This window comes from Epinephelus lanceolatus, chromosome 2 (assembly GCF_041903045.1).
Source record: "Epinephelus lanceolatus isolate andai-2023 chromosome 2, ASM4190304v1, whole genome shotgun sequence".
NCBI lineage: Eukaryota > Metazoa > Chordata > Actinopteri > Perciformes > Serranidae > Epinephelus > Epinephelus lanceolatus.
In genome coordinates this window covers 20965649-20982182 of record NC_135735.1, presented here as the reverse complement: position 1 = coordinate 20982182, position 16534 = coordinate 20965649, and the positions used below count along the sequence as shown (strand labels likewise).

Sequence of the window (16534 nt, the reverse complement as noted above, 5' to 3'; positions counted from 1 at the left end):
TTCTGGAGCAATTAGCCTTATATTTGTCGTGGACAATTATGACTATGCTGAAGGACCCCTCGTGGTCGCTGTGATTGTTGTTTAAAAAACTCTTACTGACTGTTTCAAATTGTCATCGACTGCTGATCTCTACTCAACCAGCCGGTAGGGGCCACAAGTCTATATCTAACATATCTAACAAATGAGCGCCCAATGAATTAGCACCCCTGAGTTCACAGCGGACACAAACACTAGTCTCCTTGGAAAAAGTTGTGTTTGTTTGAGCCATCCACCACCTCAACCTGCGTCCATAGACGAACTTTTGCTCTTTATATTATACTTCCTTCTTTCTTCCCATCAGCGCATTTGTCATGTTATCACACCCTTCCTGATAGGTTGCTGCAGGAATGAGTCTTATAACCCAGAAATGAGTTCTCCTTTTACCACTCCCTGTTCCCCTCTTCTCAAAGCCAATGGGTTTTTGGTTAGATGATTGAAATAAGGTCTGAGGTTCACACAGGCTTAAGAAACTTTTGTTCAATAACATAAAATACAGCAGTAAATACCCCACCTCTAAATTTTAAAGCCATTTGGCTAAGTGAGATTACAGAATGTCATCACGCTGAACAGCTTTACAGCCTTGTTGTAGTGGCGATGTTAAGTTATGCGACCCTGGTATAGTTCGTTAGCTTTTTACTTTTGGCGTTTGCATTTAGGCTTCAATAATCATGACAGTGGTGTTCATTTGTGTAGATTATCCTGCTGAACAAAACGTGTAAGTGCTATAAATGTTTGTTCACCATGGAGCTTATTTTCAGCAATAATCCAAAATCCACTGGAAAAATCCCATCAGCTTTTTGTCTGGGGAACCAGGGCGATGCTAAATTCTGTGTAGGCCTGCAGAAAAAAGTCATCCCTTTAGCACCCTATTACATGGGTTATATATGATTTATTTGCTTACTAGTCCTACCCATTGAGTGAACAATTGCCCACGTGTGTGTTTGGGATACAGGTCATAGGAAATTGCAGATTAAATAGTCAACTGAACCCATTAAGAAGAGCAATGTATTCAGACAGAGTTTTTGTGAATTTGATGGTACGACTGCTTTATTGAAAATACAGTAGTACCATTGCCAATAGTGGGAGAGTTAGTGGGCTAAAACTGTACATTAGTAGTTGAGGTAGCATGTTGGAAGGCAGATAGTTAAAGTGTTTATATGTTGTATTGACTTAAAAGTGGGGAGCACTGGTAGTTCACATGGGAAGGGTGTGGCTAGCCCTTGTTGCAGCAGTGGGGGTTGAAATCCGGCCTTCGTTCTTTGCTGCATGTCTTCCTTGCTCTCTCTCTCTCTCTCCCATCCTTCCTGTCATGCTTCACTGTCCTGTCAAATATAGGCAAAAAATGCCTAGATAAGAAATTAGCTCTCTAGCGCCCCCATTTTGTTTGATGGGGTCAATAATGGAGGGGTCCCCTCAGATTATGTGTGGTCATATGCCTACAAAGCTGCGTGGTGATCGGTGAAACCCTTGAGATGTTATACACCTTTATGTGATGAGCCACGCCCTCCGCAATATTCATTGACTTATAGAAGCTCAGTTTTAGTAAGTTTTCCAACTTTTGCCAAGAGGGAACTTTAGATATTGGTCCCTAGATTATGTTCACTGAGTTTCATGCAGATCGGTCAAACTTCCTAGGAGGAGATCGATTTTAAATGTTTTTCAAAAAATTCAAAAAAAAATTCTACGACATACAGGGCATGAGATATGCCCATTCAAAGTTTGCTATTTCAGTTGGTTGCTATAGCGCCCCCCCTTTGGCCAATTGATGTAAAATTGCTTCATTTGCATCCTCCCATGACCCTCTACCACTGTGCCAAATTTCACATGGATTGACCAAGTCAGTGAGGAGAAAAACGTGGAACAGACACACACACACCCACAGACAGAGTTTTCGTTATCATATAGTAAGATAAGATGATTCTGTGGGTTACACACAAATTCTGGTGTATTACTTTTCATAGGCATATGTAGGACCACTGGATAAGAACAGCCTGAGCAGAAGTCATTTTAGGCAATCAACCTGGCTGAAAACTTCACTTCCACATAGTACACTGTGTACACTATGTGTACACTACTTGTGTAGTGTGTGACTTTTGACAGGACAGTGTTGTCTGAAATCGAACACGGCAGTTGTGCACTTACAGGAAATGACAATCACATTTCACTGCTTCTTCTTTTTCTTTTTAATGGCAATTTGCAACCGAGTGGAGAATTACTGTCAAGATTTGACCACAATTGCCCTCTAAAATGTCTGCTGGCTTGTTTGCATGTTCACTGTAGCAACCGCAGTCGCTACAGCTTCTTTGCCCACCTTTTTCCCAAACTTTGTGGTCAATTCCCTTTTTCTACGTAGACCACTGAGGGTGTCCAGCGATCCATGCTCAATTTTTTGACCGTCATGAATATGTCATTCAGGAACTGATAGTGCACTGCATTGTGTCATACTTGTCACTGTGAACGCACTATATACAAAAGAAGGAGAACTGAGACACAGCACCAGTCTGTTGCAGGCTACATTTTGGCCTTTGTCAAAGCCAAAAATGTGTGTGTGTGTGTGTGTGTGTGTGTGTGTGTGTGTGTGTGTGTGTCTGTTGCTTTTATTTCCAATTTGGCAGTGCAATATTCTTAAACTAAGCTGAAAAAATATATTTTCATTATCAGTGTTACAAATAAGAAAACCAGAACTAGAGAGAGACAGTATAGTAACTCTATAACAGGCAAACACACACACACACACACACACACACACACACACACACACACACACACACACACACATTGGCCATTGCCCACAGAGGCTTACTTGTACTTGTACTTTCTAGTTAGTGGACTTAGGTCAGTTAAAAGAAAAATAATTGTTATTGTTGGTACTGCCCAAATAAACTAAGGAAATAAAATAAATAAATAAATATATACATAAAATACACGTTTCATTTTTTCCAGAGTGAAGACATGCTGACTTTGAAGCAAAGTACTTGTTGATCTTTATTGTAAGAAACATTTCATACAAATGGAACCCACTTTTTCATCAGTTACGGGATAACAAATGATATACAGCACTTATCTTGTACTATACAACTCATCAATAATAATCAACCATATTCACTAAAATGTGGTGAATGTATGAAATAAAAAAACTGTACATGAAACACTGCATCACAAAATAACATTACCAAATAATTCTTACTTCACTCTTTGACCCAGTGACGTGGGTGTCGTTTACTGGAGACTGTCACCATCTTTATTGAGTAATTGGAAAAGCAGCCTTGAAGATAAGAAGGTGGAGCTGATAGGAACAATAAACTGATGCTTCCAAGAGGGCATCTCATCTATTGTTCTGTATGTTAGTCAATACAAGCTTTTAGTGCATTTACAAGCATAAAGAAAATCATTTGTCTCATTTTATTACACTCAGATATTATCTGATGAACCCAACGGTGACTCTGGATTGGGGTGTAGAGATGTTGTCCGGATTGAGTCAGAAACACTGGTGCACTTTGTCATAACAGAGTCAGTTTTAACCTTTACAAAATACTTAAAAAACACTGTTTAGTGCACCACCAGGTGATTTTTGGTACTAGTATCAGCTGCAGCACATTGTAACTGCAACGCTGTGGCTCATTTATGTGTTTTTAATAGTTTTTTGGAAACAAAGGAATACATTCTTTGACTACTCAGACAATACTTTCTAGTGGAATCAATTGTTTTTTGTTGACAATAAGGAAAAAAAGAACATATATTAATGACATTACTGCACAGGAGCTCTTCATCATATCATTCAAACTGTTATAACTTTAAAGATCATTAATAAAGTTTCAGCTCATATGAGGACTTTCAGTTCCAGTTTTATTGAGTTTATATGAAATTCACAATAGCTCTTCCTCACAGTGAAGATGGTTAATGTGCCCCAGACTGCTGATCTTGTTCTGCTCAGCAGTCCTGGAATCACACATGTAAAACTGAGAGATATTCCCGTCCAAAGCATATGTTAGAAAAGTAGTCAAACGGTACGTTATACATTAACCAACGTTGGTTAACAACCAATCAGATTGTAAAATTGACTGAGCTACTGTGCTGCTTTCTTGACTGCTGACGCTGTAATGAAGAACAGACTCAGGACAGAGGAGGAGCGATGAGCGAGTGAGAGTCTGAGAGAATCTGCATGGATGCAAACACAAAACTAAAAGATTGGTAACCCAGCAAAAAATCTGCTCCAGCAGCAGTTAGTAAAATTAGGATTACGCAGAGGTTAAAGACGGTGAAAGAAAGTTTAGTGACACAAAGAAAAGGAGGAATAGTGCGCTTAACAGTGTGTCAGAGTTTAAGAAATGCTGTTCAAGGTTATCTTTGCTGTATATTTGGCACTGTGTTCCAGTTCTGGTGCTGTTACCTCGACTGAGGACCCGTTCATGACCAGAGCTCTGCAGCTGATGTCTGAGACCCCACTCATTGACGGGTATGTGAAAATGTCTTTTGCTTAACACAATCTGTGCTCTGCATGATGGCTCTAATGACGTTATGTGGTTTTTGCCATATAAGAGGCAATGACATGAAAGATTTTATGTTACGTTGTAAAAGCTCACTTCTGGAAGCAATTTCCAGCTCTGCTGTGCGCAGTTTTCCTTCCAGATGTCAAATCACAGTTTATAATGAAAGTTTTCAGAAAAGTCTCTACAAAGGTGTAACCTTTTTCTTTCTGATCCTCCAGACATAATGACCTGCCTTGGCAGCTTCGAAAGCAATTCAACAACGAGCTCAACAAAGTGGATCTTTACAACCTGACAACCACACATACCAACATCAACAAGATCCAACAGGGACGGCTGGGAGCACAAGTATGTACAGAACATAATGTCCTGGCAACTGTGAAATGAAAGGAAACTGTCTTGTCAAGGTCAAGTGGTTCTTTATCTGCCTGGCCCCAAGTCCTGTCTTCATAACGGCTTCACACTTCAAAATGCTCTCAAGATAATATTGAAATTAATAAATCCACTGATATTACTGAGAGGCTTGTCTCTCAAACTGTCTGATGTATTGATATTTCTAACCACATCTTAAGCACTTGTGCCTGGCAAGCAACAGCATCCTTATTTCACTGTTGATGAAACACTATAGCATGACATTGATTACTTTAAAAGTCACAGAGCTGTGTAGTTGTACTGAGCAGCTCCCAAAAAAGTACCAAAAAAAGGGGGTGACGAAGGTGTGCCATAAGGTTTTATTTTCGCACCTGGCTTCTCTAAGCACGTAAAGCCAAATCCACATTATTGTAGAGCACTTTGAAATCTACATTACATTTTTACAAAGGCAGCAAAATAAAACAGGCAAGTCTTGAAATTATCAGGTTTTAAAAGACAGCACAGTAAAAACTAGAATTACCGCAATGAGGTCATACACCTCTGCAAATCAGCCAAGTTGCAGTTACTATTTACATGCATGTCTGTCCAGACTCATATGTAGCCGCAGTGGTTGACACTGCTTTAAATATGGATGTTGCTGCAAAGTCGAAACATTTTCTAAGACATAGGGGCTTCAATTCAGTTCAATTTTCAATTCTATTTTATTTGTAAAGCCCGATATCACTAATCACAATTTGCCTCAGAGGGCTTTACAGCATATGACATCCCTCTGTACTTTGACCCTCACAGCGGATAAGGAAAACTCTCTAAAAAACAACCTTTACCAGGGAAAGAAATGGTAGAGACCTCAGGAAGAGCAACTGAGGAGGGATCCCTCTTCCAGGATGGGCAGACATGTAATAGATGTTGCGTGCACAGAACAGATCAACATAATAAATGTACAGTGATCCACATGACAAAATGATACATTAAGAGACACGGAGACAGAGAGATGCATGGCCAATAGTATGACAGTAGCTACAGTAATATTATTTTAGCAATAATATTGTAATAATAATAGTATGTTATTAGTATATTAATACATGATAGTATGTGTATGTGACAGTGATAATCATATGTGTATAATAGTAGTAGAAGTATGACAATAATAATAGCCATAGTAGGAGGCATCAGGCAGGACTGAGGCAGCTTTGCAACCACGACACATGAGCCAAGCATAGCCACGATTCGAGGGAACCTGCCAGAGCAGAAAAGCTCACACACCTTCCCCCTGGCAGCACAGAAGAACAGTTTCAAGGTGGTGCAACCAAGAGTAGTGTCACCAATTCAGTATCTGTCAGATGTCTCCCCTTCTGTTCCTGAGTAATGGCCAGAAAAGGGTTTATGCAGAATATTATCCAGAGCCACTTTAGCACATATTTATATTTAGAAAATGTGCTGATATGATACATCATACAGATTCTAATGGTATTTAAGTTTACACAACAGTTTACACAACAGTTTCTGTATACTCTATACTGCTAAGGTTATGTTTAAATTAAATTAATTTATGTTAGAATGCAGGCACGAGTTATTGATGCCAGGTGTGGTACTGTAAGGCAGTTTAGTGTGCATGACAGAAAGATTGTGGACTATGTCATGTGTAAAAGAAGACATGATGTCTGTGTAGTTTTGGATCGTATTAAGTTTTTGACTGTGCAGTGTTGAAGTATTATAACAGGTCATACGTGAGAATGTATAGACATTGGACGTCAAATCAAGGACCAAGCGAGATGTAATTTTGGGAGGACTTGGCCTGTCGTTTTGTTTCCTTTTTTGTATTGTATCAATAAACCTAATTCACGTTTTCCCTACCTTGTTACAAAAGGAACAGAAACATGAGTCAAAACCAAGACACCTCACAAAGTCATAGTATAGTATGTCGTCCAAAATCATGAAAAAAAGTCATAGTAAAGTATGTCGTCCAAAATCATGAAAAAAAGTCATAGTAAAGTATGTCGTCCAAAATATTGAAAAAATGTCATGGTATAGTATGTCGTCCAAAATCCTGAAAAAATGTCATAGTATAGTATGTTGTCCAAAATATTGAAAAATTGTCGTCCAAAATCATGAGAAAACGTCATAGTATAGTATGTCGTCCAAAATCATGAAAAAAAAGTGATAGTACAGTATGTCATCCAAAATCATGAAAAAAAGTCATCATGAAAAAATGTCATAGTATGTCGTCCAAAAATTAAAAAAAAAAAAATGTCATTGTAAAGTATGTCGTTCAAAATCATGAAAAAAGTCACAGTATAGTATGTCGTTCAAAATATTGAAACAACATCATAGTATAGTATGTCGTCCAAAAATTTAAAAAAAATGTCATAGTAAAGTATGTCGTCCAAAATCATGAAAAAAAGTCATAGTATAGTATGTTGTTCAAAATCATGAAAAACGTCAGACTATAGTATATTGTTCAAAATCATGAAAAAATGTCATAGTATAGAATGTCGTCCAAAAATTTGAAAAAAAAGTCATAGTATAGTATGTCATCCAAAATACTGAAACAACGTCATAGTATAGTATGTTGTCCAAAATCATGAAAAAAAGTCATAGTATAGTATGTCATCCAAAATCTTTAAAAAAAGTCATAGTATAGTATGTCATCCAAAATCCTGAAAAAAAGTCAGAGTATATTATGTCGTCCAAAATCATGAAAAAAAGTCATCGTATAGTATGTCGTCCAAAATCATGAAAAAAACGTCATAGTATAGTATGTCATCCAAAATCATGAAAAAACGTCATGGTAGAGTATGTCATCCAAAATCATGAAAAAACGTCAGAGTATAGTATGTTGTCCAAAATATTGAAAAATTGTCATCCAAAATCATGAAAAAAAGTCAGAGTATAGTATGTCGTCCAAAATCTTGAAAAAAAAGTCATAGTATAGTATGTCATCCAAAATCCTGAAAAAAGTCAGAGTATAGTATGTTGTCCAAAATATTGAAAAATTGTTGTCCAAAATCATGAAAAAAAGTCAGAGTATATTATGTCGTCCAAAATCATGAAAAAAAGTCATAGTATAGTATGTCGTCCAAAATCATGAAAAAAAGTCATGGTATAGTATGTCATCCAAAATCATGAAAAAATGTCATAGTATAGTATGTCGTCCAAAATATTGAAAAAAAAGTCATAGTATAGTATGTCGTCCAAAAATTTGAAAAAAAAATGTCACGGTATAGTATGTTGTTCAAAATCATGAAAAAACGTCAGAGTATAGTATGTCGTCCAAAAATTAAAAAAAAAATTCATGGTAAAGTATGTCGTTCAAAATCATGAAAAAAAGTCACAGTATAGTATGTTGTTCAAAATCATGAAAAACGTCAGACTATAGTATATTGTTCAAAATCATGAAAAAATGTCATAGTATAGTATGTAATCCAAAAATTAAAAAAAAAATGTCATAGTATTATATGTTGTCCAAAAATTTGAAAAAAAAAGTCATAGTATACTATGTCATCCAAAATATTGAAACAACATCATAGTATAGTATGTCATCTAAAATCATGAAAAAATGTTATAGTATAGTATGTCGTCCAAAATCCTGAAAAATAGTCATAGTATAGTATGTCATCCAAAATCATGAAAAAAAGTCAGAGTATAGTATGTCGTCCAAAATCTTGAAACAACATCATAGTATAGTATGTCGTCTAAAATCATGAAAAAATGTCATAGTATAGTATGTCGTCTAAAATCATGAAAAAATGTCATAGTATAGCATGTCGTCCAAAATCATGAAAAAAAGTCTTAGTATAGTATATTGTTCAAAATCATGAAAAAACGTCATAGTATTGTATGTCGTCCAAAAATTTAAAAAAAAATGTCAGTATAGTTTGTCGTCCAAAAATTTGAAAAAAAAGTCACAGTATAGTATGTCATCCAAAATATTGAAACAACGTCATAGTATAGTATGTCGTCCAAAATCATGAAAAAAAGTCATAGTATAGTATGTCGTCCAAAATCTTGAAAAAAAGTCATAGTATAGTACGTCGTCCAAAATCATGAAAAAAAGTCAGAGTGTAGTATGTTGTCCAAAATATTGAAAAATTGTCGTCCAAAATCATGAAAAAAGTCAGATTATAGTATGTCGTCCAAAATCATGAAAAATAGTCATAGTATAGTATGTTGTCCAAAATCTTGAAAAAAAGTCATAGTATAGTATGTCATCCAAAATCCTGAAAAAAAGTCATAGTATAGTATGTTGTCCAAAATATTGAAAAATTGTCGTCCAAAATCATGAAAAATAGTCAGAGTATAGTATGTTGTCCAAAATCATGAAAAATAGTCATAGTATAGTATATTGTTCAAAATCATGAAAAAATGTCATAGTATAGTATGTCATCCAAAAATTTAAAAAAAAAATGTCATAGTATAGTATGTTATTAAAAATCATGAAAAAAAGTCATAATATAGTATATCGTCCAAAATACTGAAAAAACGTCATAGTATAGTATGTCATCCAAAATCATGAAAAATAGTCATAGTATAGTATGTCGTCCAAAATCATGAAAAAACATCATAGAATAGTACGTCGTCCAAAATCATGAAAAAAAAAGTCATAGTATAGTATGTCGTCCAAAAATTTGAAAAAAATGTCATAGTATAGTATGTTGTTCAAAATTTAAAAAAAATGTCATAGTATAGTATGTCATTCCAAATCATGAAAAAAAGTCACAGTATAGTATGTCATCCAAAATACTGAAACAACATCATAGTATGTCGTCCAAAATCATGAAAAATAGTCATAGTATAGTATGTCGTCCAAAATCATGAAAAAAAGTCATAGTATAGTATGTAATCCAAAAATAAAAAAAAATGTCATAGTATAGTATGTCATCCAAAATATTGAAACAACGTCATAGTATAGTATGTCGTCCAAAATCCTGAAAAAATGTTATAGTATATAGCATGTCTTCAAAAATCATGAAAAAAGTCCTAGTATTGTATGTCGTCCAAAATCATGAAAAAATGTCATAGTATAGTATGTCGTGAAAAATACTGAAAAACGTCATAGTATACTATGTCATCCAAAATCAAGAAAAAACGTCACAGTATAGTATGTCGTCCAAAATCATGAAAAAAATTCATAGTATAGTATGTCGTCCAAAATCATGAAAATAGTCATAGTATAGTATGTCATCCAAAACCTTAAAAAAATGTCATAGTATAGTGTCGTCCAAAATCATGAAAAAATGTTGACCTTTTGACTATGAAATGTCATCATTATATCGTATTAGACATTTGTGTGAAATCTTTTCATAATCAGCTCATGATTTCTTGAGTTATGGCTATAAACATTGTGAGGTCACAGTGACCTTTGACCTTCCAATTGTTGAGTCCAAGTGGACGTTTGTGCCAGATCTTAGGAAATTCTCTAAGGTGTCAAGTGTACGAGATTGGGACACATTTATGGACCAACAGACCTGATAACATAATGCCTCCGGCCACACCTATTGCTGGCACAGAGGCACAAAAACAATTCAGTGAAGATGCACTTTTAGTCGTCCATCTTAGGAACACTGTAGCTTCACCACGGCAGACCCATGTCAATCACATCTGCCATCACATAATTACTGAGCCTCGTGCTATTAAGTCCTTATAAATTTTCCTTCACACCCTTCCTTGACCTCATGACATTTTCCATTGAGTTCAAGGAAAAGTGTTTAGTTAAATAATTTATTTTCGACTATTTGATCGTAGACTCTTTCTCACACTTCAGGCTGTATAAATAAAACATACATAATCAATCATCACTGCAATGCAAAAAGGATGTGGTTCTAAGAAGGAACATCACAGCTCCACTAACTTTGTCACAGCGGTCCTGATAATTCACATTTCATTATTTTTGGTTCTTCTTACAGTTCTGGTCGGCCTACGTTCCCTGTGATACTCAGTACAAAGACGCTGTTAGGCAAACTCTGGAGCAGATCGATGTAGTTCACAGGATGTGTCAGAAATACCCAGAGATCTTCATGTTTGCCACCAGTAGCCACGGTAAGACTTTAAGCCAGACTAGTAATTTCATTTTCCACCTCTGTTCACACTGGCCTCTGAATCACCCATCATCTCTCATGTCTGCCCTGCACAGACATCACAGAGGCCTTCAGGATGAACAAGACAGCCAGTCTGATCGGGGTGGAGGGAGGTCACTCTCTTGACAGCAGTCTGGGCACTCTGCGAACCATGTACCATCTGGGGGTCCGTTACCTCACTCTCACACACTCCTGCAACACGCCCTGGTAAGAACCAGCAACACAGCTGATTTACAGCGGGGAAATTCACACATGTGACCTTACAACAGTCACAGCAGCACGTACCTGAGTACATACCACACCACACTGTAAAATGACTCCATTACAATCCTGCATTTAAAATGTTACTCAAATAATACTCTGTTAGTATAATGAGGAAGTTTATTCTCCAGAAGAACATTTTGGCAGTGTACATTTCTGCAAGTCACAGATACATTACATTTGCACATTTCATACGTATAATATCGACATTTCAAAGTGACATAGCATATGAGCTAAGTTTGTCATCAGGAGGTGGAGGGGATGGTGGATGGCCTGCCAAGCTGAAGACTACTGCAGATAAATGCTAACAAACTAGCTGTGATTTAGATGATCTTTGCTAACCATAACCAAGGGGTTAAGTATGTCAGAGTACTTCACTTGAGTAAATATACTTTCATTCCACCACTGCTCTGAGCAGACAAACATGTGTGCGTGTCAACATAAACAAATACATAAATCGAAGAGCTGTCATTAGCACCATTTGAAATCACAGAACACACGTCTAACTTAGTGGTATTTTACTTTATTTGACTTGAGTAAAAGTAACAACAAAGTAGCTACAGCACACTAACAATCTTAAGAAGGTTGCTAGAGATGACATACAGTAAGTAGACATACAGTCGTCAGAGAGAATACAAGCTTTACTTCCTTCATTATTGCCCGAGCTCTCAGGCTCAGTTATATTTGTGAGGCGTATAACCATCAGGCGTCATGGTCAGCTCAGGTTGTGGGGAGTACGGGGAATTCCTGCTGGTCCGTGGTGCTCTCAGTATCAGATTCTCTAGCTCTGAAACACTTTGCCTGATCACCTCAGATGGCTGAAATACGGTAACTGTGGGTGGAAATGAAAAGATGTCTTGCTGACACCTCCCAAACTCTAACTGTATTTCAGAATATGTTCTTAGTTTTATGTGATGAACTACTAATACCCTCACATTGCAAAAAGTACAGTATGTGGCCTTTGAATAAATAATAACTTGTACACTCATTGTATACTTGGATGTAGTTTTCAGGCTAGAAATATGATCCATGGTTAATCACATCTAATTTCCTTCAGTCATCAGTTTGGCTCTTTCATGGTAACAGTTTGTTTTCTTTCATTGTCAGGGCGGATAATTGGCGCGTTGACACTGGATCTGAGCCGTCTGAGCACAACGGCCTGTCTCCTTTCGGCAAGGTCAGTGTACCATCAGAGATGAGCAAATGATGCTGTATAAGTGTAATAAGTTACAGATTAGTGTCTTAAAAATTACACTGTAGTGCTGATTTACCTCCAATTTAAGTTTATTACAGGAGAGAACATTGCGTCCGAGATATATAAAAATAAAATGATTGCACACTCACCTTTGAAATGAGGCTTTTTTTCTAGTGCAAATGTGTCTCAGCAATCACTATAACAGTGTATTTCATATAATATAAATACAAGAAAGTCACGTAAGAATTGTCCATATGTTAATACAACTGACAAAGTTTAGTTTTCTGTTTCAAACTGTGTTCATCAGTTTTACAAAAAGTATTCAGTTCTCATGTTTTATTGTCCTACAACATTGAATGTTTCTTTTGTTTTCCTTTTCCACATCTTCTTTTATACATGCAAGACTGGTAGACGGTTTAGGAGTGATGGTTTCTTCAAATCCCATGTGGGATGGGCCAAAAAAGGCATGACACCTAAATAAAAAATGAATGAATCAAAGTAGATTTAATGTTGTTTTCTGGTGCTGGTCAACAGGAATGTCAAAACACAAAGGGAAAACACATCTCCTAAACACACCTTACTGTTAGTTCATGAAGAGGGTAAATAAAAGAAACAAGGATTTTAGCGATTTTTGTAACTCTTAAACTGTAAAGCATTTAAATTGATCACAGAAATAATCATTGTTCCTTCCTACAACAGCAACTGATCGTGGAGATGAACCGTCTGGGGATGCTGATCGACCTGGCTCATGTGACTGTGGCAGTGATGAACCAGGTGCTGGACATGTCTAAAGCTCCCGTCATCTTCAGCCACTCCTCCGCCTACAGCGTCTGTCCACACAAGAGGAACGTTCCCGATGATGTACTCAGGAAAGTGGTGAGTATGTGTGTGTGTGGGGAAAAGCAGCAGGGCAGTTACACAGCTGAAGAGTACATAAAGAGGTAAACTGGAAGAAGAATGTGTATGCTTTATATGAATAAAAGTGCCAAAAATACTCCAGTACAAGAAAAAGTCCTGCATTCAACATTTTACTTCAGAGTACATTAGCACCATCAGCTGAATGTAAAGTATCAAAGGTCAAAAAAGTGCTGTTGATGTAGAAAAATGCCTCCTGTGAGTGACGTACCATTAAACAGTACATGACCTGTCTGTGCTGATGTTTTCAAGAGAAAGCAACATTTTACTGCTGTTGAGGTGAAGCCAGTGGAAACTACTTAAAATATACTCAGGTAGTTTAGTCTGGCTCTCAAACTAAGGGTCGGACCCCCTCAAAGGGTCACAGGATAAATCTGAAGGGTTGTGAGAGGACTAATGGAAGCGAAAACATTCTTCTTTGGGCCTTAAACAATTATTTAAATGGAACAATCTGAGAAGTGTAAAGACACGAGTTGTGTGACGGTTTGTTAACAGATATTTTGATGTAGTTTTGCTGTTGTTAAACTCAGTATTTGGATTCTTCATTCACCATTAAGGCATGCAAGCAAAACAAAGTTTCCTTCACCAATTCAAGATAACACTGTGAATAACTGATATGCACATTGTAATTTTGTGAGTGAAGTAATCCTTCAAGTGAAGTGTTGTGACTAAATGTTATTGAGCTACGTTTGAAGATGAAAAAGCACAAAGTATCAGAGGACAATTGACAGCCTGTAAAATGTCCAGCCAAGTAAAGCTGTTAAGCGTTTCAGAAACACATCCTATCATTGCTGCTCGTTATCTCAGATAACATAAATGCTCTTTATGGCACCAAAGGGCTGAACGTGGTTGTAAAACGGCATGTTGTGTCCAGTTCAACTGATACAAACATAATGGCAGTTTCCTAGTTCAAGGCAATAAAACAGCAAACATGAAGAGCTATTGTGCAGCACTGTAAAACAACAAACAGATAATAAAGCAATTCATTTACAACCAGGAGACGTCCACTCTAATAGATGAGACAGCACAGGTCAATACCTTCATGTACTTGGACTGTAAGTTTAAATCCATCTCTTGGCCATGGTCACATCTCCCCCTGTTCCCGTTATGCACTTTCAGTCACTATAGAGCGTCTCCTGCCCAACAAAGCAGAAATGACACAGTGTCTCGCTGCATCCTGTGGACCTATAGAGACTTATAGCGCTTCTAGGTCAGTATGTGACTCGCTGTCATGTAACATCCTGTCTTTCTCCCCAGAAACAAAAAGGAGGAATTGTTATGGTGAACTTCTATAACGACTATGTGACCTGCAGCAAGACCGCTAAACTCTCACACGTTGCTGGTAAATTACTGTAATGACAACTGCTGTAAACCTGGTTGAATATTAACATTTATCAGTCTTTCTATTACAATAAAAAGTGTCTTTATTCCCTCTCTGCTCTCATCACAGATCACTTTGACCATATAAAGAAAGTGGCCGGGGCGGACATCATTGGTTTTGGTGGAGATTATGACGGGGTTACAAGGTGAGTTCAAAACATTCAAACCTTGACTTACACTTAAAGTCTGGGCTGAAACAGTAAAAAACAATAAATAGATAAAACTGTGAGTGAGTTGATGTCAATGGTAACTGAGTATCTCTCCTCATGTTGTCCTCTCAGGTTACCAGAGGGTCTGGAGGACGTGTCCAAGGTGCCCAACGTGGTGGCTGAACTGCTGAGGAGAGGATGGACCGATGAGGAGGTCAAAGCTGCTCTGGGAGACAACCTGCTCAGAGTCCTAAGGAACACTGAGAAGGTGAGACTGAGACACACACACACACAAACACCATGGACCTTATTTAAACAATCCGTAGCCCAGGGTCTAAAGTGCATGGCACAATAGCATCTAGGGGTGTATTCAGCTCTACCTTTGCGGGTTCATCTGTGCAAAGGGTGCAAAGTAAGGCTCACAGGTGTGTTTTTGGCGTAACATGAATTCAGCTAATCAGATTGTCACCGCTCATCCTTTTAACAGCCAGGTTTGCCTGCACCAGGTGCACTGCTATTACACGGTGGATTTGGCAAAATGGAGAAGCGAGCGGTTGTCTGCTCAGAGTAATGCAGTGAGAGCAGTAATGTCACTGCAGCAAATATTGTGGGACATTTAATTACTCACTCATTTTCTGTAACCGCTTATCCTGTTGGGGGTCGCAGGGGGGCTGGAGCCTATCCCAGCTGACATTGGGCGAGACGCGGGGTACACCCCACCAGGTTTGGAACCAGTAACCTTCTTGCTGCAATACTAACCACTGCTCTTCTGTGCCACCTAATAATAATAAGAAGAATTAGAATATTCGTAGTAGTGTATTATCTTGAAACCATGATTATTTTCTGAGACGGTAATCGAACCATGAAAATCTCATACCGTTGCAACCCTGGTGCAGAGTCACCAGAATGTAGAAGGAAAAAAAAATTTTTTTGGCCATAAAGCTGTCCTAGAACATGCATAGTACCACTGATATATCAAACCTATTCTGAAAATAACTTCAGTAAACAATCCATGATATTCCTCCTATACATTCTGTGCATGGTGGTCACAACAACATAAAGCAAAAGGACATAAAGGCGGTCAGTCAAAAACAGTGAGACAATGTATATATATATATATATATATATATATATATATATATATATATATATATATATATATATATATATATATATATCTTGGTGCTTTGGTAGCAGGTGGACCCCCTGAGTGAACACCCACACACACCTGTCACAATGCCTCTCTGTCTGCTGCCTGACAGTCTCATCTTTGTGTGTCAGGTCCGTGACTCTCTGCAGGGCGCGAGTCCAGATGATGTTCCTATTCCATATGATGAGGTGAAGAACCCGTGCAGGACGAGCTACGGTTACTCGAATGCCGGAGCTGTCCATTCACTCAGCACACTGGCCCTCTTGCTCACACTGGCTCTGCAGCCTTTTATCACATTGACAGCTTTATAAACTGCGTATCAGTGCAACTGATGTCAAGAATGTGTCTATGCATACAAATAAAATCTGTTTTAATTGCCCTTTCTGCACCAGAAACACCAAATACTTTCAGTTTACTGTTTAAATGTTTTTAACCACTTGTAGTTTGTCTGATTTTAATGGTTTTCACATGTTAACTTCACTAAAAACCAAAAAACTGCGACTAACAGCATC

The 16534-nt window shown here is 37.5% G+C and overlaps 1 protein-coding gene across 1 annotated transcript; it reads left to right on the top strand.

Moving 5' to 3' along the window:
• Nucleotides 1–4124: 4124 nt before the first annotated feature.
• On the top strand, nt 4125–16401 carry dpep1 (dipeptidase 1). The gene is made up of 10 exons (XM_033637659.2): nt 4125–4495; nt 4748–4874; nt 10802–10934; nt 11029–11179; nt 12341–12410; nt 13128–13304; nt 14601–14685; nt 14794–14869; nt 15005–15140; nt 16154–16401. Exons 1-10 carry the CDS (start codon nt 4368–4370, stop codon nt 16331–16333), a joined length of 1263 nt encoding a protein of 420 aa, XP_033493550.1. The 5' UTR covers nt 4125–4367; the 3' UTR covers nt 16334–16401.
• Nucleotides 16402–16534: the final 133 nt, after the last annotated feature.